Source organism: Petaurus breviceps, unplaced genomic scaffold (assembly GCF_028583685.1).
Source record: "Petaurus breviceps papuanus isolate PSGF00001 unplaced genomic scaffold, PetGlider_PUasm1.0 37, whole genome shotgun sequence".
NCBI classification, from domain to species: domain Eukaryota; kingdom Metazoa; phylum Chordata; class Mammalia; order Diprotodontia; family Petauridae; genus Petaurus; species Petaurus breviceps.
The window spans coordinates 88554360-88579193 of record NW_027186296.1 but is presented as its reverse complement, the minus strand read 5'-3'; the positions used below and the strand labels follow the sequence as shown (position 1 = coordinate 88579193).

General features: G+C 40.0%; 1 protein-coding gene across 34 annotated transcripts in view; it reads right to left on the bottom strand.

Annotated features, from left to right (window-relative positions):
- TCF7L2 (transcription factor 7 like 2) overlaps nucleotides 1–24834 on the bottom strand; it is a 460229-nt gene that overhangs the window by 22716 nt on the left and 412679 nt on the right. For 24 of the 34 annotated variants that reach the window (XM_069098962.1, XM_069098967.1, XM_069098966.1 and 21 more), the window contains 2 exons: nucleotides 5513–5645; nucleotides 2486–2588 (listed from right to left, as the gene is read on the bottom strand). In XM_069098962.1, coding sequence (XP_068955063.1) covers nucleotides 2486–2588; nucleotides 5513–5645 — 236 coding nt within the window. The remainder of the gene's footprint in view (nucleotides 1–2485; nucleotides 2589–5512; nucleotides 5646–24834) is intronic. The other 10 variants (XM_069098963.1, XM_069098965.1, XM_069098972.1 and 7 more) reach the window with 1 other exon arrangement.

The following is a 24834-nucleotide window of genomic DNA, read 5'->3' as shown; positions in this document are numbered from 1 at the left end:
CTTAATTTGTAGCCTTTTGTCAAATTAACAAGTGTTGACAAGAGTTACCGGGGGGGAGAGTCCCCAAGAAGAATTGTGGGTAACCAATAGACAATCACACCTCATTACAATAATTAAAAAATACAGCAACACGCAAAATAGCTTCCTCATGAAAGACCCACAACTTTTTCTGATGGAGGTTTGTCTGAGTTGGCTATTCCTTTTTATCTAGCCTTCAAACATCTCTCTATCAGCTGAGCATGGGGAGACAGTGATGCCAGGATCATCTGTTAGGACTGGCCAGCCCCTTGTAAGAATAAATGGGTCAACTGCTAATCATATTTCTCCCTCTCTATCTCCCCAAAAGGACAATGAAGAGAATACAATTATTGCTGGATTTAATATTCAGAATTTGTTACTGGATCATAAAACATTTGGAGTAACAAAAAGAGCTTTGAACTTGGGAGAGATCTGTGTTCAGGTCCTGACTCTGAAACTTACTAGTCACATGACTGAAGGCAAATCCTTTAACTCTGTAAGGTCCAATTTCCCTCTCTGCAATAGAGAGAGAATCCTCCCCCATACCCCACTAGAATGGTTCTATGATTCCACTGACAAAAAGAAGATTCCAATGAGGATGTCATTTTACTTATACAGAACAGCACCGGCTCAGGGACACCAAGAGTTGCCCAGAAAATAAAGGAGTTAAACAGTTTGTTCCGTACAGCTAAGTGGCTCACTGGGTAGCACATCAGGTCTAGAGTCAGGAAGAACCGAGTTCAAATCCAGCCTCAGACACTCAATAGCTGTGTGATCCTGGGCAAGTCACTTCACCCTGTTTGCCTCAGTTTCCTCATCTATCAAATGATCTGGATAAGGAAATGGCAACCCACTCCATTATTTTTGCCAAGAAAACCCCAAATGGGGTCACAAAGAGTGGAACGCGACTCAACAACAACCACAAAGTGACCTGTTCTGGGTCACACAGGCAGCATGTGTCAAGAGATCACACTTGAACCCAAGACTTTCTGACTCTGAGGCCAGCTTTCTGTCCTTTATGTGACACTGCCTCCTGGGGATAAGAAGATCTGAGTGCTTTTATACTGAGAGGTAGTGAGCAAATAGGGGCTACAGAAGGAGGGGGGTAGAGGGTGTCAGATCTTGCTTCTGACTCATTCATTAACTAGGTGATGATGGGCAAGTCATGTCTGCTTTATTTTGTATCCTTAATGCTTAGCACAGTGCCTGGAAGACAGTTGGCACTTAATAAATGCTTGTTGATGATAATGGCAATAACCTCTCAAGCAAGTACCCTAGGCAACCCTATAGGTCAGTCATTTAGAGATGAGTTGTCAGTCTACAAGGAGCACTGGTAAAGGTAGTTTCTCTACTGAGAGTATACTATACTGATGAAATCACACATCTATTTTCCCCCACAAGGGAAAAAAAGCCCACGTGTAATCCTTAACTCCCAGGATTAGGAGGAGGATGAAGTGAGATAATGTATATAAAATGGTACATAAAGTACATATAAAAGTGAACTATTATTTTTAAATAGGACGGATATTAAGGGCATATATGTGCACAGGAAGGGACTGATTGGCATTGATTTAGCTCACTTAAGTCTACTAAATTCTTTGAGGTTACAGAATCACTTGCTCAGTAGTAACTCCTTAGCAATACTATAGGTTCAGGTGAAATCTCTCCCTGGCAGGACTCCCTCCATTAGCATATTATTTTCTAATAGGTAGAATTTCCTGATCCACATAACTTTTTCTTTTCCCCATTTGAAATGGCCATTCTCCAATGCGATCAGCGTCAACAGGGGGTAAGCAGCTAGGTGGCACAGTGAATAGAGTACTAACCCAGGAGTCAGGAAGACCTGAGCTGAAATCCAGCTTCAGATATTTATGCGACACTGGGCAAGTCACTCAGCCTCTGTTGGCCTCAACTGCTTCAACTCTAAAATGGGATAATAATGGCACCTATCTCCTAGGGTTATCATGAGGATCAAGAGAGATAATATTTGTAGAGTATTTCACACAGTGCCTGACATATGGTAGGCACTATATAAATACTAATTATGGTTATTGTTGTTATTATTATTACTGAAGCATTCAAGATAAAATTTAATGCAGGATGCAACTTCCAAATGGAGAAAGGGTGGGTGGCAAACAACAGAGGCTCTTTGCAGGCACCAATAGCCAGTTTGGCCTCAGAGAACGGTTAAGGATTGAAGCTTTGCTTTTCCAAAGCAGACTAAGCCACCCAACTGGCAGAAATTTCAATGAGACATTTCTTTTTTTTCCCCACCAAGACTGTGTGGCTCTTCCATGGCCATTCTCCTATTTTATCTGTTTTTTTCTAATGATTCATGCTTTCCTCCCAAGGGGCCACTTAGCAAGCATTCTTTCTCATAACTCTGTCCTCCCCTTTCTTATTTAAGAATTAATAATAAATTATAACCATTAAAAAGAAATGGAAATAAAAAAATGGAACTCCTTACTGTGGTACTAACCATCCTAGCGGATGGGGGATTTGTCCTACGGTGCCAGGCGATAGCGGGTAATAAGGAGATATATCTGGAGGATGTGGAGGTCGTGGAATTCCTAGAGAGAGAGAAAAAATAATAAATCATAAGCACAAGAAAAGAGAGATAGAGAGAAGCAGGGGAGAGAAAGAGGGATTAGAATGAAGGGAGGCAAGAGAATAAGAAGGAAGAAAAATCTCCTATCATTCTAATATGCAACTTCTCTCTATACTGACTAGTGAATCTGGTTTGCTTTGATTCCAATCTCAATTTTGCTTTCCACTTTTGTCCTCCTTAGTAAAGCTACAAAGACTTACCTTTACTGCTACCCACTGAAACTGCTCTGCTTGTGTTTTTGTCTGTTTCCCTCCTATGTAGCTTGGAGGTAGCTTAGGAAAAAGAACACTGCCTCTCAAATCATTAGACCTGGGTTCAAATCCAGCCTAATGTACACTATATCTGGGTGACTCTGGGCATGCCACAACCTCCCTTGACCTCAGTTTCCTTATCTTTGTAAGCCCCCCCCTTTTTTAGGGGGAAAAAAGGCAAGGTAATTGGGGTTAAGTGACTTGCCCGAGGTCACACAGCTAGTAAGTAAGTGTGTCAAGTGTCTGAGGTCACATTTGAACTCAGGTCCTCCTGACTCCAGGACTAGCGCTCTATTCTCTGTGCCACCCTAGCTGCCCCCCCTCTTTTTTTGCAGGGAACAAGTCCCTTCTAATCCTAGATTTCGGATCCTATTTCATGTAAATTTTCTAAATGTTAGCTTTTTAATTCTTCCCACTGTCTGAATATCATTGCCTTTTTTTTCCAAGTACAGTGTTTTAAAAGTATTTGTTGATTTAATTATTTTTTTTAATGTACTCCCATTCAACTCGATGGCATATATTTGAAAATGTTGAATATCAGTAGGCACATTCCAGAATCAAGGGATTAAGGGAAGACTAAATAGAAAATATAATGAGATTTGCATTTACTTCACTTTGTTGTGTGTGTCAGCTAGGACTCCATCTGCCGAATGGGTATAGCATGACTCACAAGATTCATTTCATAGGTAAGAATCATTACAAAATACGTATTGGGTAGAGCCTCAAAAAATGGGGAAAGGACTTTACAGGGTTCTGTTGAAACAAGTGTCCCAGTGTCCCTCAATCTACTGGAAAGCACCAAAGTTGGTGACAGGGATGGGGAGGGTTGGGGAGAGAAGGTGGTTAAGTGAATGAACAATAGCAGAGGAGAATTTAAAAAGAAAGCATGAAAGTGAAGGAACAGCATATCCTTGGCTGTAAACTATTTCTTTTTTAATTCACTCAGGAAGCTTTTAATCTCTAAATTAAATCTCCCTGTGTGACATTTTCACGCGGACACTGCTTTCTCTCCATTACAAAAACCAAACAGATTAACTGGGCTTTAACTATACAGCGAGCCATTTGCACACTTGAAAGAATGTTCACAGAGGAAAAGTAAACACTCTACAGCCGTTAATCATATGTTTTACGATAACCATTTAAAAACTATTCCCTGTACTACCATTATTTAAATGAGGGGCTGACTCTGCCATTCACTCGCAGTGCCCAGGGACAGCAAGCCAGGCTCTTTCAGCCATGTGCAGCCTGCGTTCCAATGCAATTAAAAAGGAGGCCCAGTGGTCGAGGCTGGTGAAAACCAGCTAATGTGTGGCTTCATTCAGAGGTAGTTGGTAACAGCAGTGTAAATAAGCTTCCTACGTCAGCCCTGCCCCAAACAATTCCTCTGACAAAATGACATGTAATCACCATTTTCAATTTAACCTTCTAATTAACTAACCAGAAGTATAAAAAAGAAGTGAGCTAGTGTTTTATGCAAGACTGAAAGAGAAATTATGGATGTAAACCACCCTCCCTCCCCAAAGCCTCCCCTGCTACATTTTTTATTTATTTACAGTTAAGGTTAGCAACACAATTACTTGGACATTTCAATGCAAGGAAGTGGGCCTAGAGTATCATCTCTGTCTATCTGTCACCCACACAGAAAGAACGAAATGTGCCCATGGAAAGATAGGCAGTTACAGTGGCACAAGAAGGCATCTTACACTTTTTGAAAACACAGTCCAGGATGTGGAATGGAGAAGCTGGAAAATTCTAGTTCTCCTATCAACCTGGCCCACTGTTTGAATGAGTTGCTCTGGGGACATTATCTTCTGTATTTTATTCAAACAGAAAGAAATAATGCATAGCAAGTAGGAAACTTCAGTTTTCTTAGTTATAAAATGATAAACAACAATTAACTGTGATACAGTGGGAGGAAAAGGAAGATCACAGTCATACTACAGAAAGGGATTTTAACAAGTTGGTGACTCTACACTTCCCAGTTAACTTTTAAGTGACTGTGGTGCCTTAACTACCTGAGGAACTGGAGGACTTCCTGATGCCTTGGTGGGGAGGACGGAGGCACTGGGATTGCTATGACTACCTTTAGGATGGGCCATCCCTAGACTCCTACAGTACCAAGAGGCTGCAAAGATGTGGGACCACCAATGTCTTTCTCTATGTCTGTTTTGTAGGCTGAGCAGTAGGGCTCCGTCAGCCACCTAAAGAGGACACAATTGCCAAATCAAAGACTTGGGAAGGATAACTCTTAGCTTTAGTAGCCAAAACAGCCACTTCACAAGGTCCTGAACTATCAAAGGACTTAGTTCAGTCCTCCAAGGAATAATAGCACAATGAAAGCATCTACTTCTATCAAACCAAAAAACAAATCAACAAAAAATTCACCATCTCTGGACAAATTCAAGTGGAATTGAGGTAACTGAAGGGCACTCTTTCAATCCTGGAGTGTCAAAGAGTGAGAACTAAGCCTTACTCTGACTCCCAAATGCTATCCCCATTTCACATCTTTAGGCCTTGATGCCTAAGCTGCTTTTACCCAACAATTTTTTTTTTCTCCTCTGTGTCCCAGCGTTATAAGGCGAGGCCCCCTCTGGGGTCTTCCCTTCCTGGCCCATGATGCCCATCTGAGGCCTACCTGTTTTGGGATCTACGTCGGCTGGTAAGTGTGGAGGTGGGTTTCCTGGGGTGAAGTGCTCATTGCTGTATGTGATAAGCGGCGTAAGAGGGTGTACATGGTGAGGGTGCTGCACAACGGGAACTTTGTTAGACTGAAAAGGGAAAGACAAGAAGAGAGAGAGACATTATTAACAGCAGCATCCCATCAGCTTCCAAGTCAGCAGGACAACCAAAATGCTTGGTCACCTACTGTCTCCCCAACTCCTGAAAAAGAACACGTCAGCCTTCTTTTATGGGTTGTCACAGTTCCATTTTTGCTTCTCTGTTGGGTCTGGATTTTAAATCTCCACCCACCTCTTCCCATCATAAATCCTATCGGTTGGCACTTTATCCTGTGGGTACATAAATGGGGAAGCAGCTGACTTTAATCTCTCTGACCCAGGATGCTGCAGTATGTGAGAGCAAGAGCTTTTCTCAATGATAAAGGCTGGCAGGGGCCGAGGGTGGGGGTGAAGGGGTGAGGGGGAAGGAGTACGATAGGGGACAGAAGGAGGGGCCTTCATTTCCAAGAGGCTGACTGGGGTCTCATCTCTCTGTCTCACCCCAGTCAGCCCAGGATCCCAAACCTGGCTCCCCCAAATCTTCCCCATATTCTGAAGTCATTTATAAACAGCATGGATGAAAAGCCCTGCTTTCTCACCACTCCGAGTCTGAACTTTACTGGGGACGGCTAAACTGCAAGGCAATCACCTGCATATTTTATGCATATTACAGCAGCCCAGGCTCATTAGGAATTCATCAGAGAGCACTAATAAGTTAACTGGATGATGATGAATTGTGCTAATAAAAGGTATGCATTTTAAAAAGGCAGTTCTGGAAAACAAGGAATAGGCATTTTAATGATTGGTAGGGGGGAGAAGAGGAAAATCTTTTTTTTTTTTTAAAGATTTTTTTCCATTCCTATAGCTAGTCCCCATAAAATTATTCTTACACCCTACCCCCCTAATAATACAGGGTTTCACGATAACTTAGCCTTGCAAGATCACAAAGAAAAAATTAAGCTGAAACTAGCGAACTACTGGGCCATTTACTGAGAGTAATCCAATTGCAAAAAACCCTATTCCCAGTAGAGGATTTCCACTAAAATCCTACAACAGGGACATTTAACCAGATTAGGTACCAGCGAAGATAAAGAGGCTGGTATTAGATGATGAATGGATTAGAGTCAAGTTTCATTTTAGAATGTGTCTTCATTTCCTTTTATTACTTTTAGTAAGGAACAACTCGCATTAACATCAAGGAAAAGGAATTGCATTCAAAGAGAAGGGAGGGTGAAGTTTGCGGTGCTGCCCATCAGCACCATGGAACTGGCAAGGATTTTTATTAGTGCCCTACTTTTGGGGCTCTTTCTAACCCCTAATTGGTGAGGGGGAGCTACAAGGCTGCATAAACCATTTCTCTAACCACTAAAACAGTGTGTCTGCACTAGAAATAAACTTTAAAGTTCCAAAACTTTTGGAAGGTGAATTAGGAAAGAAAGATGCTCACTTGAGACATTACCAAAAGAACTGGGAAAGAAGATGTCTACTTAAAATAAATGCCTCAACAGACTGGTATAATGACCTTTCTAAAGATTCAGGCCTTTAGAGAAGATTTGAAATCTGATTACTAGTGCTTCTCTGGGGTTGCCATTTTAAGATGAAAGCACTTAGGAAACGATTAAGAGTCTCCAAACAGGATGATATGGTTGTTTTTTGTTGTTCTTCTTGTTTTGAGGAGGGATGGTTATAGTAAGTCATAGAACATAAATAACATAAAACATGTTGGCTACTCAGTCTTACTAAGTCAAATTCAACTAACCAGAGCTTCAGGAATTAAGCATCAGTGGAAAGATTTTATAAAATAAGCAAAATCTTATGAGCTGTTACATTGCACTGAAGAAAACATCTGTAGGGATTGGTGCTATCTGATTATTACAACAAGCTTAAGTCAAAATCATTTACTGCCTACAATCCACATAGTGGGCACTTAACCTTCTTCTAATGTGTATCAATGTGTATCATAGTTATTTGCATATATCTCATGACGTGTTAGATTATAAGCATCTTGAAGGCAGGGTTTGTGTGTGTATGTGTGTTTTTCATTTTTCTATTCCTAGCACCTAATAAGAGCCTTTATGCATAGTAGATACTTAGGGAATGTTTTTTTTTTTTTAATTGAACTGAATTTCTAGAAACTGAGGATTGCAGATTACTAGTCATTGGGAAAGGAGAAGGGAGAGAAACAAACAAGAGTTCTCTGTCCTTGGGCAATATGGAATCGCATTTTGAAAAACATATGGAATACAAGAAATACATGAACTTAGTCCAGGAAGTCCCAAAAATATAAGTGCAGGGGCGGCTAGGTTGTGCAGTGAATAGAGCACCGGACCAGAATTCAAATCTGGCCTCAGAAACTTGACACAATTATTAGCCGTGTGACTTTGGGCAAGTCACTTAACTCCAATTACCCTCTAAAAAGCAAAACGTGTGTGTGTGTGCGCACATGCGCAGTTTTTTAGTTTTAATAGCTTAAAAATACATTAAGATGTTTGGGATACCCTGTATATAATTTAGCACAAAATATGTAGTAATTCACATGTCACTTTTAAAATTTTAAAGCACTTTTCTTCTAATGTATGGTGTATTAGGAAACAGTAGATAGGGAGTGAATCTGTGATTTCGATGGCACTGGGAATTCCCAGATTAAGGCACTCCTACTAGTACAAGATGGCCCTGTCTTTGCAAGTTATAATGGCAGAGTACTGAGTGGTTAAGGCATCTGCCTCAGGTCACACAGTCAGTATGTGTCAGAGCCAGCAGTGAAATACAAGTCTTCCTGGCTTTGAGGCTATGCCAAAGTACAGTCATCAGGAGTGCAGGTGCCACTCAGCTTCTACCTCCATACTTAGAATCTGTACAACCAGGGTCAAGTCACTGAGCTTCCCTAGGCACCAGAAAAATGGGAAATGGACAAGATGACCTCAGAGGTCTCTTCTAGTTCTGGATCTACAATCCTAGTTTGCCTTTGGGTCAAATAAAATTGAGACCAAAAATCATAAGCATTTTATAGGTGGAGAAATAAATCAGGAAAGGTGTGTTCCCTTGTCCAAGTAAAAGAAACAGGACACAACACAGATCCTCTTACTCACTCAGAAGTATTTTCACTATCCTGCCTGACCAGCAGAGATAATAAAAGGCAAAGGCAACCAATCAGCAAGTATTTATTAAGCCTATACTAAATGCTGTGCTAGGCCCTAGGGATACAAAGAATGCAATGATTCCTACTCTTTAAAAAGTTTACATTCTAATGGGTAAGAGAGAAAACACTTTAAGAACATGCAGAATTAATAGAAAGAGAATAAATACAAATAAATCAAGTGTAGTTTAACACAAATAGTAGTTGAAGAGAAAAGAAAGCAAATGATGTGCCATCTAAGTGATTTAGACAATCAGTGCTATAGAAATAGGAGAATGGAAAGATCAGTGCGGACTGGGTAATAAATATGGCAGGAGTTGTTTAAGCTAGGATCTGAGGCACTTAGTAGGTAGACAAGAGGAGCAAGGCTACTTCTGGGTAGGGAGAACATTGAGTAAAGGCATAAGAGGGAAAGATGTACAAGGTGTATTCAGGAGGCCCTTCAGTAAAACTGAGGATCAAATGAGTTATACCATTAGCCATAACCTCAGAATAAAACAAACTAACAAAAACCTATAATCTCGAATTTCGGAATTTCTCCCAAACATTACTATAATAAGGAACTATGAAAGTTAACAAGTCAATTCAACAAGCATTTATTAAGCATCTAGTATGGACCAGGCACTGTGTTAAGTTCAGGAAAGGGATACAGAATCTTCTAAAATACTCATTTCCTGGAAAGCAAAGCACAAAGACTTGATTTTGGCTTCCTTCTCAAGTATTAAACAATCAACAAGCATATATGAAATGCCTATTATCTTCCAAGTACTATTTTCGGGAACTGGAGATACGACAAAATCAAACCATCTCTGACTACAAGGAGTTCACATTCTACTAGATAAGGCAAAAAGTGTATATATAAATATATTCAAAGTATATTCAAATTTCATTCAAGGTAATGGGAGAAGAAGGCCTAATAGCTCATGGGAAGTAGAGGTGGGAGAGTGGTACAATCAGTGTTTTAAAAAAACTCATGGAAAGGATGACGTTCAAGTTGGGCTTTGAAAGAAATTACAGACTCTAAGAAGAGATTGAAAAAAGTTTAGAGTCAAGTTTTGAAGGACTTTAAATATCCAACAGATGCTTGTATTTGGGAGGTAAAAGGAAGCACTAGAGTTTACCGAATAAGAGAATAATATGAATACATGCCTGAAAATGGAGTCTCCATCTTTTACATACAAGGCACAAGCAATTCTAAAAAACAAAACAAAATTGCACCCTCTCCCAAAAAAAAGCCAAGCTTTGTTATAAGTGACCAAATTTTCTGTGTATTTCTGCATGCCCTAACATAAGCCAAGTCTATTTCTTTAGCCATAATTCTGCAAATACAGTTAGAGTAACTCAAGGGAAGACTGGCTTAAGGGATGAGAGGTACATATGTGCTCTGGACTGGACCCCAAGTTTCTGCTATTTAGACTGATCCTCACATCATAGCCTTGAAAAAGGAGATGGATGAAGACTTCCTCAAGTCACTTGGTTTCCAGGAAAGACAGGTTAGTCATTCACTCCTACTAAAATTACCTAGTATCTCCCTGGGTGCCTCAAGGCAATTTGTAGATTTCCTGATTTGTTTCATTATGTGATGAGAGAAAGGGCTCTCTCAACTGTTACCCACATCTGAACTGAGGGCAGGGATAAGGAGCATAGCAAGCAGAAGTACATCCATTGGTCACTGTCAACAATTTAGCCTAATTCTTATATAGGAAAAGAGAAAAAAAAGAAACGAGAAGAATGGGCAATTAACTCAAGAGTTAAGATTGTGGTGATAAAGACTTTGATCCCCCAATAGCATTATGGGCTTGTTACTAGATGGCTCAATTACTATTACTTGAAACACACATGCATATGCATTTATATAAGGTATCTATCTTCCTTCATGAGAACAACCTTTACAGGCTGATAGAGGGACCTTTCATACCTTCCATAGGAAGTAGCCCCCTCTACAACCTACATATACATATGTATTCCGATGTTTGCATACATGTATACATATATATTATCACCACTTTTGAGCCTAATCATGATTACATAATACAATGAAAGCCACATGCATTGATCAGATAATGAAAAACAAAACCTGGAAGAATACCTTTTAGTCAGGATCAACTTTATTACAAAATATTTTAAAAGGAAAAGGGCTCGGAGAATTTCCCAGTCCTTTAAAGAAATTAAGTTTTCGGGATATGCATTCAAAAGTTAGCCTACACAAGAGGATGTATACACAAAAATCGGGTGCTCCAGGCTTTTTTATAGTCAAAAGATCTGTCAAAAACGAGGGGAAATAAGACCATCGCTTTCCCCAGATTTCTTCCACTGCCCAATCTATAATGTGATCATATAAGACCAGGGAATTTCAAGAACTTTATTACCCAGCAAGCTTCAAATATGTCAAGGAATAGCATTCACTACCATCAAAGACAGCAAAATTAAATTCCCAAATCAGGAAAGGAAGAAAGAAAATGGAGTTTGAAGACTATGATTACAGGGGAGTCGGGGAGAAGAAAGTGAAGGTGAGGGAAGAAGTGGGAGGAGGGTAAGGCCTCACTTCTCTATCTGATGAACCTTCCTAATATCTTGAATTAAGTAATGACCATCTATTAAGTGCTTACTATGTGACAGGAACCATTTAAGCTCTGGGGAAACAAATATAAATAAAACCATGGCTTCTACCCTGAAAGAATGTACACTGTGATGGAGAAATCCAACACAGGAAGGTTGGGCTAGAGAGGGGATAAGTGAAAAGGTCAGGGAAAGGGGAGCACAAAGTCCAAAGAGTTTAAATTGTGATGGGGTTCATTGTGTGCCCATAGAGAGATGATGTCCAGGACAATACAGTATTTGTTTAGCCCAACCTTCCCAAATCTTAAAGACATTTCAAGAATCTAGCCTTTCATATAGCTACATCCCTGTGATTTAACTCTCTATAGTATTGAGTCTATACCAACACCAGCCAATTCAGTCAATTACCAGGTCCCACTAGGACCAAGCTAAAGCTCTCTGGCTCCCTCCCTCTCCCAATGGAATGTGTGCCTGAGAAAAGAGTAGCTTTTGGTGAGGATTTCATTTCTTTTCTTTTCTTTTTTTTTTGGTAGGGGGAGAGGGATGGATGAAGAATGATAGTTATAGGCAAGTAAAGAGGCCTAGAATTAAAGGACCCAGAATCTTAATGACCCTTTTAATATAATATGATGAATGTACTTCTGAAGTTCTAATATTAAATCAGCTTATAGAAGGGTTATGGTAAAGAAACATATTACATGTGATCAGTGTCAAGCTAACAAGAAAATAAAGAAAAAAGTAATCTGTTGAACTAAAAAAGAGCCAGGTAAAAATATTTAGAAAAAGTGAGACTACACACCACCCTAACTAGATCAGGATAAGATTTATGATAGCCTACAGGCTTTCTCCCCACCCCCTTTTTAAATGCCACCTACCTGATTAAGCTGCTGTTCCCTAAACTTCCATCCAGTTTTCTTCATTAAGGTCTGTAGCTTTGAGCATTGAACATTTTAATTATAAAGGGCTCTTTAACATTACACAAAGCTCAAACTCTTCCCATCCAAAGTATTCATCAGACCCCAGCATAGGAAAGACCTCCTTGATTGACCCTTGACCTTTCGAGGGTCCTTAAGCACTCAGTTTGGCTGCCTCCATGGAAATAACCATGCCACCCTCATTGAGATACTACACACCCACCCCCATCCCACTCAGTACTATTTTTGTAATTTGGAACTTGGCAAGTAAGAGATTGATTAGGTCCTTATAGCTCAGCCTCCTCAACTCTCCCCACTACCTTCCCTTACTCTGCACAGCCTAAAAGGAATGAAAGATCACCATTCACATCCCCACCTATTAATCAACAGACTTTGAAAAACAAATGGGGCTATTGCTCCGCCCGTTCTCTCTGTTGGGCCCTCCTCTTCAATACTCCCTATTGCTTTCCCTTTCTGCAGGAGAAAGATGGGGCCAGAAAGTGCCTTTCTGAGCCCAGCACAATAAAACAAAAGCAGCACAGAGCAGCATTTGTCAGTCTTTTCCCCTCCTCAGGGTAGATGGGGAAAGTCTTCAGTGGTCTTGAATTACCAGGCCCTCCCAGGGACTGAATTCTGCATTAGCAAAGGGCACTATTCATTCCTGGTTTACATTAAAAACGGGTTTATAACTCATCTCCATGCGTTTTCCAGATGCCGTTTATTATGACTGCACAGAGGCCAATGGCGACTAGTAAAACATTAATAGATATTTCAAGTCACTGGAGCCATGGGGGGGGGGGGGGGGGGATATATTGTTGGGGAAGGGCTCCCAAAGCAGAGAGGAGGGGGCAGTACTGAGAGATGGAACACCATTTCTTCCCGACAGGAAAACCCTCCATATCTTTCTGGAATGATAGGAAAAAGCTGAGTAGTCAAGACAAAATCCCCTACTATCTATCCATGCTCATAGCTTCTGCAGAACTTCAAGAATGACACCAAGGAAGAGCCTTCGTCACCACGCCGGAGATGAAGTCCAAGTTCAAACTCCTCCAGCCTGCCCAATTCTAAATTTTGCTGCTCTACAAGTTCTTCATTTGTGGAGAAAAGAGAGAGGGGAGAATTTATAACTGACTAAGCCGTATCTTCCCCAAGCTCATCGATCCCTCCCAAGATTCTCCTCCTTCTCCTAAGTTTTTACTTGCTGCCCCTGACTCCCATTTTGACCCATAAAGTGACAGTAGTCAGTCTTTTCATCACAGTTTAATAGAACCCTTTTCTGTCTAAGCTCTTGCCCTAAGCTAACTGCATATTGTGCCCTGGGACAAGACCTCCATTGATAACTACTGGCTCCCTGTTGAAAATAATAAAAGGGGGGAAAGCGATGGGGTGGGAATAATAAACAAAAGATAAAAACTTAGCATCCCCCTTCTTTTTTCATCCCACTGTCTTGTACACTCACCACCCTCCCTGCCATATAGCCTGTACTTACTTCTTATATACCATCATTCTCCTGGAGCCAACTTCTCATACATAGAAGTTGGGAGGGTAGAGGATGGAATTACATGCCAAAAATTCCAACCAAACACACCCATGCACACTGTCTGACATTCTCCTTCACTCTCTCTGCTTTCAAAATATACCTAGAGCCTAAAGGAGTAGAAGCTCCAAAGTCTCAATTGTGACCACCTCTACCAATTTCAAGGGTACCTAGGATGCTGAGAAGGCTGTGGGAACTGCTCGGTTTCCTGATTCTGTAAATATTCTACTGCTAATTGAAGAAAACACTGAAAATACATCCAATTTAGATAGCTACAACAGAAAGCAAAGATTCCCCATGGCTTCGACCAAATTTTGCCGACTCATCAGTTCTCATGCACCCACATAGGCATTTTTAACATTCCTTCTATGATAGAGTCAATTGGAGGGGGCAGGGAGAGGAGAAATGTGCAGATTTTCATATAAAATCTCATACACATATACACAAACACAGCTAACTCAGACTACCTTAAGCACTGAGGACACATTCGTGTGTATATGTATGTATGTATATACACACATGTAACTACACACATACATACACATATGCATATAAGTATGTATATGGTACATATGCATAACCCCCTACTTGTATCATGTAAAACAGACTGCCAAAACATCTCTTTAAATGGCCAGGGGTTCAAACTATGTTTCTTCCTATATCTCAAAAAGGGAAAGGGGAAACAGCCACAAACACCACCACCAACCCCACCGCGCCCCCACCCAATCTCACATTTAAACAACTGCCAAAAGCTGAAGATGACTGGAGAAACTCTGAGCAGACCTCATTCAGGCTAAGCAGGGCTTTCACAGGCTCTTGAACAATTACTTCCTGCTAAGTTCTTTACCCATAATTTATTTCTACTCCTTCTCATTTAGTTTCCAATAAAAAGAAAGCATCCTATTGTGTCTCTCCCAGCTAACCTTGAAGGCACTTGGAAGTTGATGCCTTTGCCTGTCCAAGCCAGCCTGTGGCCTGGATGACTCTGGCTTGTCCTGCTCCTGCTCATTTTTGTTCTGTGGAGCAGCATCCCGCAACATCCCAACGTTCAAAAAACAGGGGGAGGATTGTGGGAAGATTGTCAAGAATGGGAAAAGGACTTCATTCTCCCAGCCGAGTCTCAATGCTCCACAAGTTTCACTAAGTAAATTCCCACTGCGCACTGAGAGACACTAAGTACAGTAGCTATTTTCATCCCTAAATAAGTGTAAAGAATTAGAAATCTCATTCCCACTGTGAAACTATTTCTCAGTAATTTCAAGGTTCTGTGATTAAGGGCTAACCTAAATAAGTGTGTATGTTTTGGTTTACAGAAAGTGTGTGGGCACTGGAAAGGAGGGCATACACAATTCTCCCTAAAAAATGGAGATCTTTAAAACAGAGAGGGGAAGTAATCCCACCAATTCAAGAAACTCAATGAAAGACTTTTTCTTAAGTTTCCAAAGCCAATTCCTTAAAGAAAGAAAAAAAAAGGAGAGAGAAACAAGCAAAAAATATATTCTCCTCCCCCAAAGTAACAGTTTTAATAAAATATTATATAATATGAAATAAAAGGTGGGGAGACAGTTCATGCTCCTGATTTAGGATAGATGGAAAAAATAAAGCCCACAATATCTGATATTTCTGATTCTACCTCATGTCAATTAGTTAAGATTTATTGTCAATGTATTACCAGCTTTACCGAAATGACTAAGTCTTTTCCTACAGCATCACCATTGTCTGACAATGGGTCAGAATAGTAGCTTTACTCTAGAGGTTGGTAAGTGTATCCATAAAACAAGTATTTTATAAAAGTCCTATCAAACATCATATGAATTTTCTCACCTGTAAAAGAGCAGAGCAACTTACTGGGGGGTTGGAGAGGTAGGAGAGATGATAGGGTAGGGTAAGGAAAAGAAGATATGTGTATATATAACCACATGAAGGAAGGAAGGAAGGAAGGAAGGAAGGAAGGAAGGAAGGAAGGAAGGAAGGAAGGAAGGAAGGCCACACAATTCCATTGTGTGTTTAGAGCCACTAAATAATAAAACAACAATGGAAAAACAATATTTCTTTTCCTACTAAAGGTGAACTGTAAACTAGAAGTTTTAGACAAAACATGGAAATGATGCAAACAAATAGTGAATTAAAGCCAGTGCAATTTTGAGAGAGAGAGAGGATATACTACAAATATATACATAAGTGTGTGATCTGGAGGACATGTCAGGATTTCAACACATTCCAAAATATTGCAGAAGGGAAAGAACTTTATGATACCCCCTCAGTCAGGCCCCCACTGGCCCTAAGCTACAAAGGAGAGGTTTTCCTAAGAATACAGTATTTCAGGGTCTGCTACATTCAGAAAATGTGTATGTTACGAGCATGTTGTGACAGGGCAAAGATCATAATATCTGTATCATTTGAGTCAGGAATTTATATTTTTAAGCAACTCTTTTCTATGTGACTCCAAGAGGAGAAATGGAATAATTCATTTCAACAACAGCATTTAAAAACAAACAAATGAGGCAAGCCATGTAACAAACAAATGTAAAAGGCCCGAAATAATAAAAAAGCCTTGAAATGACAGACTCTCATTAAATGAGAAACTTAGGGAAGAAAACACTGGCTATACATATTTGTAGTCTCTCCCACACAATTTTGAATTTATACGTAATGTTTCATTGGATACTTCACATCAATAAGAAATATTAAGACATTCTTTGGTCATTCATTTACGGTTGAAAAGAGGGAAACCTTCTTTACACTCTCACATTTAAACATTGGCACAAAGCATTAAAAGCCAAAGAATTAGAAGACCATTCCCACACCCCTCAAATACCCCCATTTCATACCAGTTTGAAGATATGACCGATGTAAATGTTTATGAGTCTGATCAGTGTCAGGGCTCCCACACATTGAAAACAATTAAGCAAATGCCTCTGGCTTCAAAGGGACAGCAGCTTATAGCCTGGGCCAGCCAAGCTGTTGGTCACTGCAGTTGGAAAGGATACTGTAATTTCTCCCCAAAGCAGAAGTGGGATTGCAGAGAAGGGCTTTCTCCCTAATCATTAACAGCACAATGGGCTGTCATCAGCTTCTTCCTCAGGTTTCTAAAACAAATCACACATTCTGTATTTTCTGAATTGAGAGAGCATGAACACCAGAAGCAAGACTGAACCACTAAAAAGCCTGTATCTAAATTTGGAGATTTAAAATAAACACAATTAAAGACAGAATAACAGAATGCTAGCATAAAATATGAACAAGTATACACAGTTTACACAAATCCTACTACCGGAAAAATGCTACTTGCTTGGAAATACGTAAGGTTCAGAAAGCATGCTATCTGTGAAGAAGTGTCATTTTTGTCTCTCCTCCATGCCCCCCCCCCAAGCCCCACACCCCCAGCCCACCCTGGTTGGGAAGAAGAGGAAAAAGTCAGCTTCATAAAAAACTCAAACAAAAATACCCCTTTCTGGAGTGGGGCTCGGCTTTATTTGGGAAGGCAGACCAAGTAGATTCACATTGTGATAGAAATGTAAGTACTGGGACTTAAGACAAGCTTTTAAAAATAGAAAAGAAAGAAAAGAAAAACTGTTCCCCTCAAAGTGTACTGTCAAATATACAGAGCATAAGGTCACAGCTTGAGGTGACCGCTTTGTCCTTTTTTTTTCTTTTTCTTTTTTTTTTGGGGGGGGGGGCTTACATCCACCAGAATAATAACAAAAAGTCACAGAGGAAGTTCAATGGTCAGAACTGAAAAGGGTTTGCAGACCCACACATTCTCTCTCTCTCTCTCTCTCTCTCACACACACACACACACACAGATATACACAATATGCTACTCAGTGCTACTCACCCAGCAATTCAAATTGAGATGCCAACAGCCCAACTGCTGGAAGAGAGAGAACCCAGAGGCTACTGCTGCTCCTTTACCACTCAAATCTTCCATCCCCACTAAAACGGCATCCCTCGGGTACATAACAGCTTTGGCTTTCCTTCCCTTTACCTCAAAAACTTTCAATGTACCTTTGAGATGTGGATTGTGCCAGTTTTGGTTTTTTGGGGTTTTTTGGGGGCTTTTCTTTTTTTGTCTATTATTTTTCTTAAAGCTTTTCTCACTTTTTTTTCCCTCCCACCTTCCCCTCCCTTCCCACCTTTCACTTAAAGTACTGAAAAAAGCATCTTAAAAGATCAAGATGTCTCCAGTTTTGGGGCCTGGTATATTCTGAATGCTCAAACTCCACTGTCATGTTTCCTAGAAAAAAAAAAAGTGTTTTAGTCTTTGCTTTTTCTTTTTTCCCTAAAGTGTAGCTGAGGTTTGCTGGTTGCAGCAAAAAACAACTGGAGAGAAACCACTGCTAGTCCCCTAATCTTTACCACTTGGGAGCCTTTGAGGGGAAATAGGCCTATTTTTTTCTGCCTGCTCAGGGCACCTAGGAAAAGTCACCCCCTCCCTCACTCTCCTGTTACCTTGGGCAGCAGTGACAGAGCTACCAAAGCACAGGTACTACCTAAGAGTAGGCAGGTAATACTGGCCAGCCATAAGGGAGCATGATCAACTAAGTGTACCAAGTAGTCATTTTATCAGCAAGAGTGTCAAGTCTCTCAAAACAAATATCTTAGGGAGAGAGCGCTGCCAGGAAACAAATGGGGAGGGGGGACGGGTATATTTTCTTGTCACCCTGACACCCAAGTGACACTTTGCAGGGCCTGACTTAGCTCTAGTCCTCTCTCTTACTACACACCCACCGCCTTAACGGTTTTTAACTGACCTCTCTGACTATGCCTTAACAGTTTTTAACTGACCTCTCTGGAAAAGACACAACCAGAAGAATTTGAGTCTTCTGTGTTCACTGGAATTCCAACAGCCAAAGTAGCTGATCACTTTTCAACAGCTATTGTATTTTGCAAGATTTCTCAGGGGAAAAAAAATGTATGAGAAGGGTGCATAGGCCCATCACAGAATCCTACCAACCCAACTTACTTCTTCCTGTACCTCGTAAATGATACAAGGACATTTTTTTTTTTTACTTAATTTGAGTTGGCTAGTTCAGACAACACACTGAAAGAGTCAATCCTCTTTTATAAGGTAGAGGATATAATAATGGGATAAAAGTGACTGACTAGCAAAATGTCAACCTAATAAGTCCTTCTAACCCCATCTCTACCCATAAGGTGTTAGGAATCCATGGTCCCTCCTCCCCACCCCCACCAAAAAGGGGGGTGGCGGTTCCCACACAGGTAGATTATACAGGCAGTTAAAACACTACTGCCACATGGGATTTGCACCTATCTTGCTAGAAGCAAAAGCAATTGCAAAGATTTATTTTCTTCTGGCTGCCATTACCAGTGACACAAGGAAGATGTTTTTAATTTGGAAAACTGATTGCTATACTCCTTATCTCCAAACACACAGAATTGTTTACATGACGTATGCTTTTAAACAATCTGTTAATATACTAAACAAGTTAATAACCTCCTCCTTTTCAAAACACACACACACATACATACATACATACATACATATATACATGTATACCCCAAAATAAAACTAGGCTGGGAAGGGTTTAAGGATAATAACAAAAAAGAGAGAATTCTTCATCCTCTTTAAAAAACAAAAAACAAACAACTCCCCTCTCTCTGTACTTATCTGGCCTTCCTGGGTAAGTGTCAGGCAGCAATCTTTAAGGCCCTTAATACCAAAACAAAACCCTGCTATTTCCCCTTACATGGTAGTAACAAAAGCAATGAGACTCCAGCTTGACAAGTAAAAAGCCCCAACAACACGGCAGCTAATTGCCTTCCCTCCCTCTATTCACAGGGACCACCACACTGCATTGCCTGCCTTTGTCACCCAGGCAATTTCTTAAGTAAACTGCAAGTTCTCTCCCTGGTGATGGACAGTTCCCAATCATTTAGTAACAATAACTTATCAAGTGCAGCAACTCCAGGGCTAGGACTGAGAATTTATCTTTTGGCTTTTTCAAAATAGAGGATAGACAGAGACCATAAGATGGGCCAAACACATTCCAGGGTCCTCTTCCACCACCCCCCAAAAAAGGGATGAAGAAAAAAAAAGTGGTTGACGAACCTCTAAATTTCTTCCAACTCACTCCTAGGACAGGAACGCGACTTGATGACTTCCCTATCCCTCTAGTTCAGAGGATGCCACTACAGTTCCTCAAACTGTATACAAGTCAGCCAAAGGAAAAAAGGATCACTAAGTAGGTTCTGCTAAACTTTTTTGGCATATGTATGTATATTTTTAAAACTAAACTATAAGTAGTTGCAAGGTCTCCCCAAATAGATCCAAGAACTTCGTTTAGTATGAAATTGCATTCAATCACTGGAGGATGTGGGGGAGATCATGGAGGGGGTTAAAGAGGAAGGCTGGGAAGACCAAACTTTAACTTTGGTTTTACATCACATATTCCCTGATCCGGAACACAACTATTCCCCTACCCCCTTCAAGTTTGTTGCTGAATGTTTGGGGGGGGGGGGATTTGTTAGTTGGTTTTTTATTGTTATAGGTTGTTTTAGAGGTTTTTTTCTGAGAAAGGGGGGCATAGATATCGGGATATTATATGTGATAAAGAGAAAATGCTACTGTTTCACCAAAAACTTTGGGAATGGGAAGGGATGTGAAAGGGGGTTACTCCGTTACTGTAGCCTTGTGGAGAACATTAACCCAAAGCCCATCTCTAAATTAGAAATCATAAAAGCACATTTCCCCTGTCATCGACTCAAGTTTCTGAATAAAAAAAAGTATCCCAATAGAATTTTTTAAAAGGAAAAAAAAAAAACTTAAAAAAAAAAACTAAACTAAGACCTCAATTCTACCAGGCACCTCAGCACTTAGAAGTACATCAATATTTTAAGTTATTTCAAATTGACAGAGAACAATCCGAAGCCTAGAAGCCACTAGCATGCAATAGAAATGCACAAACAACCAAACTAGGGAGAAGTCGACATGAAGCAAACGTAAAGGATGGCTATTGTTCGCTGAGAAGGATAGCTTACCATTTACAACGGTTTTAATCGGGCTCCTTCACGCTGCCTGGTTTCAAGCATGCTGCCGTTGGGTATATTACCGTACTTACATGGATGTGCAATCACATTGGTGTTGGGCTGCTCCACCGGAGGGCAGCACCCACCCTACACCATTCACAACTGAGCTGCACTGAACAGATAAACACGGGAGCCAGACACACAACACCAGCTCTTCAGCAAAGATGCTCAAGTACAGTCCCATTCATAGAATTATCTCGCTTGATAGGGAAGAACACAATAACTCAAATCCCCCCCCCCATTCAATAACAATCCACCAAAGGGGGGGAGTACAGAGGTAGGGGGAAGAGAAGCTCTTTTCCCAACCCCCGGAATTCAGTCAAAAGAACAAAGACTGATATTTTGTTTGCCGACTTGGCAAATATAAAGGCAATTTCAATACTCCAAAGAAGTTCACCTAAGTTGGTGAAAGTAGTGCTTTGCAGTTCTCCAGTGAAATTAAGCTTTAATAGCTATTTGATGCCATTCAGAGAAGGGGGAGAAAGTATTTGAATTTGGAATAAAGTTAGAGCATTGCTCTGCTCTAAGTTTTTTGGGTTTTTTTTTCCCTTTCTTTCTTGCCAGCCAGAAATGCCCTCGGAAATCCTGGACAACATCCACAGCTTAGTTATTAATCTTGTTGAATTATTATTAGTTTTAAGGAAAAACAAAAACAGACTGTAAAAAGCCCCCAATATGGAAAAAATCAGAACCATTTACTGTATTAAAAATTGTCCTGGCTAAGTAAAAAAAAAAAAAAACACCCACAGAAACTTGTGGATGTGTTCCTTTAAAGCAAATGGTCCTAACACATATTAAACCACCGCTGCGAGTCTTCTAAGCATAGTAGGAAAAAATGACTATTGATCTTCAAATAGCGATAATTGAAAAGATCAAAAAGATTAAACAAAATCAAGAATGTGCTGACTTACCATGCTATGCTTTTTTTGTTGCAACTTTGTAGAAATTTCACTCAAAGAAACTGCATCAGAGGTGTCAAATTTTTTAGCGGACTGTGATCGTATTATTTCCGCAGCCCTGCCTTCCAATGCTTCAGAACTTTTTCCCCTTTCTCTTTTTTGTTTGTGGTACCTAGCTTTTTGCTATAGACTTTAAAAGCCTTCAGCTCAGCAAACCAGCACAAATTATCTTGCCACCTTGCACAGCTCTGATGCTTTGGCCGCTAACTTTGGAAGGCCCTTTACTACCGCATCAAAATTAGCATTGTCAAAGCAGTTAATGAATATTAATATTGTATTTGTCATTGGAGCCGGCCCGTTGCTGAACTCCGAGTCATCCATCAGGGACAAGATTAAGAACACAATTATTTCTGACTGACAGGGACCAAATCTGCTAGAATTTTTTTTTTAAACAATTCGGGGGGAAAAAAACCCACAATATCATCATCTTAAGGTGTCTCCCAAGAGACTGGGAACCAGATTAATACGCTTTTAATGAAGTAGAGATCATTATGTATGAAGGCAAAGGGAAAAAAAAAAGATGTACTATTCAAGCTATTTAGTTATGGTGTGGCTAGAAAATTTTTTTTAAATGCAGATGGCATATCTTTTTCGACAGCTGTCCAGATTTTATTCATAGTGTTCTAAGAGAAAAGACTTTTTCTGAAATCTTTCCCTTTTTAAAATAAAAAGTGAAGAAGAAGAAGAAGAAGAAGGAGAACAGAGAATGAGCAATTCGTCCCATCTGGGATAATTTTCCATGTCTTCACTTTCACTGTCGGCAGCACAGTAAATAATTCCTACACAAATTTGACAAGAAACACCTTCATCAGCTACAGCTCCTTCCACCCCTATTCCCCAGATTCCAAGCACTGTCTCTCTCACTTTATTCAGGATGAACCATTACATTTACAGAAACTCTTAAATTCCCTTTAACAGTGACATCTTTCTGTAATAAACACAGAAGCAACAGCATACTCTTAAAAACACACCCACATACAATATGCAGCAGATATCAAGTACCCTGAAAAGACAGAGCATCTATTACAATATTAGGTGCTAAGATTTTCTTATTTCGGATGTAGTCAGGCTAAATATAAATTGGTTTCAGTTTTGAAGAAAGAAAGAAAGAAAGAAAGAAAGAAAGAAAGAAAGAAAGAAAGAAAGAAAGAAAGAAAGAAAGAAAGAAAGAAAGAAAGAAAGAAAGAAAGAAAGAAAGAAAGAAAGAAAGAAAGAAAGAAAGAAAGAAAGAAAGAAAGAAAGAAAGAAAGAAAGAAAGAAAGAAATTACAGAACTACTATATTAGATCCAGAAGGATAGAATTAACTGGATAACAGAAATATATATGAGAAATTATTAAAGCATGGTCCTTTTCTTTGTAAAACAGGATGAATAAAAGGAATGAAGTCCAAAAGCTTGAGGCTTACCTGATAGAACCAATTTATTTGAATTCACCAAGTTCATTTCAACACACATATGTCACCTATACCTATGATATGTATAACTACAGAAAGAAAGATAAATATCTAGATGATAGAGATATATCTGTATCTGGCTATAGTCATTTCTTGGACCTTTTTGATATGGCTTGCTTTCCTGTCTTGTTTCATATCAATTGTCTTCAAGATGATTTTTCCCCCTCTCTCCCCCCTTCATATTTTAAATGTGGTAAAAGGGGAGAAATAAAAGGGATAAAATGGCAGATGTGATGGTTAATCTACCCAATGAATCGTGGGGGTCTAGCTAAAGCTGTAATGGCCACTGCGCTAATCTACAACACCCACTGACCACCCCACCACTGGCCTTCTAATACCATTATCAACCCTTAGATGAACATTCTAAATTAGAGTTTTGTTCGAAAAGGGTGTGAATCTGACCTCCGGTGTTAGGGAGCCGCTGCTGTACATACACAGATGGCAAAGTTCTTATGAAGATACCACCTCTTTCTGCGCACCCCGCCCCAATAAAAGGCTTTTACTCGATGATTCTCAAGATTAGCATCATTTTGTTGAACTATGATTCTCCCCCACCCACACATTCCCCAATCCTCTCCTGCTACAGCCACCAGCACTGCCAAGCATTATCATCACACCACTGCAAAGCCTTATTTGTCATGAGGACCTAAGCAACAAACACACCAAAGATCCCTTCTAAACAAACAACAGAAGAAGATACTCTGAACCATAGCCCAACTTTACACACACACACGCACATGCACGCACACACACACACACACACACAGCTATAGAATTTACCACTGTTGGTTTTCTTATGTCCAAGAAAACTTTGGGGGCATAGTAAAAAGACATCACTTGCAAAATCAGAAAGCACGGCACAAACTAATTTATAGCAAAAGAGAGATATAATGCCCAGAAACTAGGGACTCTCACCTTTCCACTTATGTGTTTGAGCTGTGCGTTCAAAAAAAGGGGAGGAGGGTGTGCAGGAAGGTATGTACTGAGACTTCAGCTGAGTTTTTTGGGAGACTTTTTTCCTTTCATTGTTATTGCTAGAATTTTTAAAAACCTAACTCAAATATTGTCACCTGGGAGTATTTAAAAGAATATTTCTGATTCTACATATCTGAAAAACACAAATAATGAAGTGAAAAGAATCTGTCAATGCCAATTTTTTTTAACTCACAAAAAAATTCCAAGGAAGGAAGGAAGGAAGGAAGGAAGGAAGGAAGGAAGGAAGGAAGGAAGGAAGGCTAGCTTCTGTGGACCCAATTTGCCTCATTTTTTTAAAAAGAGACTGGGAGGGCGGGGGGGGGGGGGTTGACTATTATTCTCTATTGTTGTTGTTGACTTTTGTTGTTTTATGATGAGTATCCCATTTATATAAGATATAAAATCATCTCTATACACATCCACTATGCAGCTATGTCTGAGCCCTCAGACTATCAAAACACCAAATATCTTCCTTCTATATAATTCAAGTTTATTAAAATAAGGACTTCTTGTTTCTTTATTCTACAGTTTTCTGATTTCAAGTCAGACAGAACTTGCCATTTCACTGTTACAGATAATCATCCCCATCATTGTGGACCTCTCTATCATAGTTGTTAATGGGCTGCTCTCCTCTCCTCTCCTCTCCTCTCCTCTCC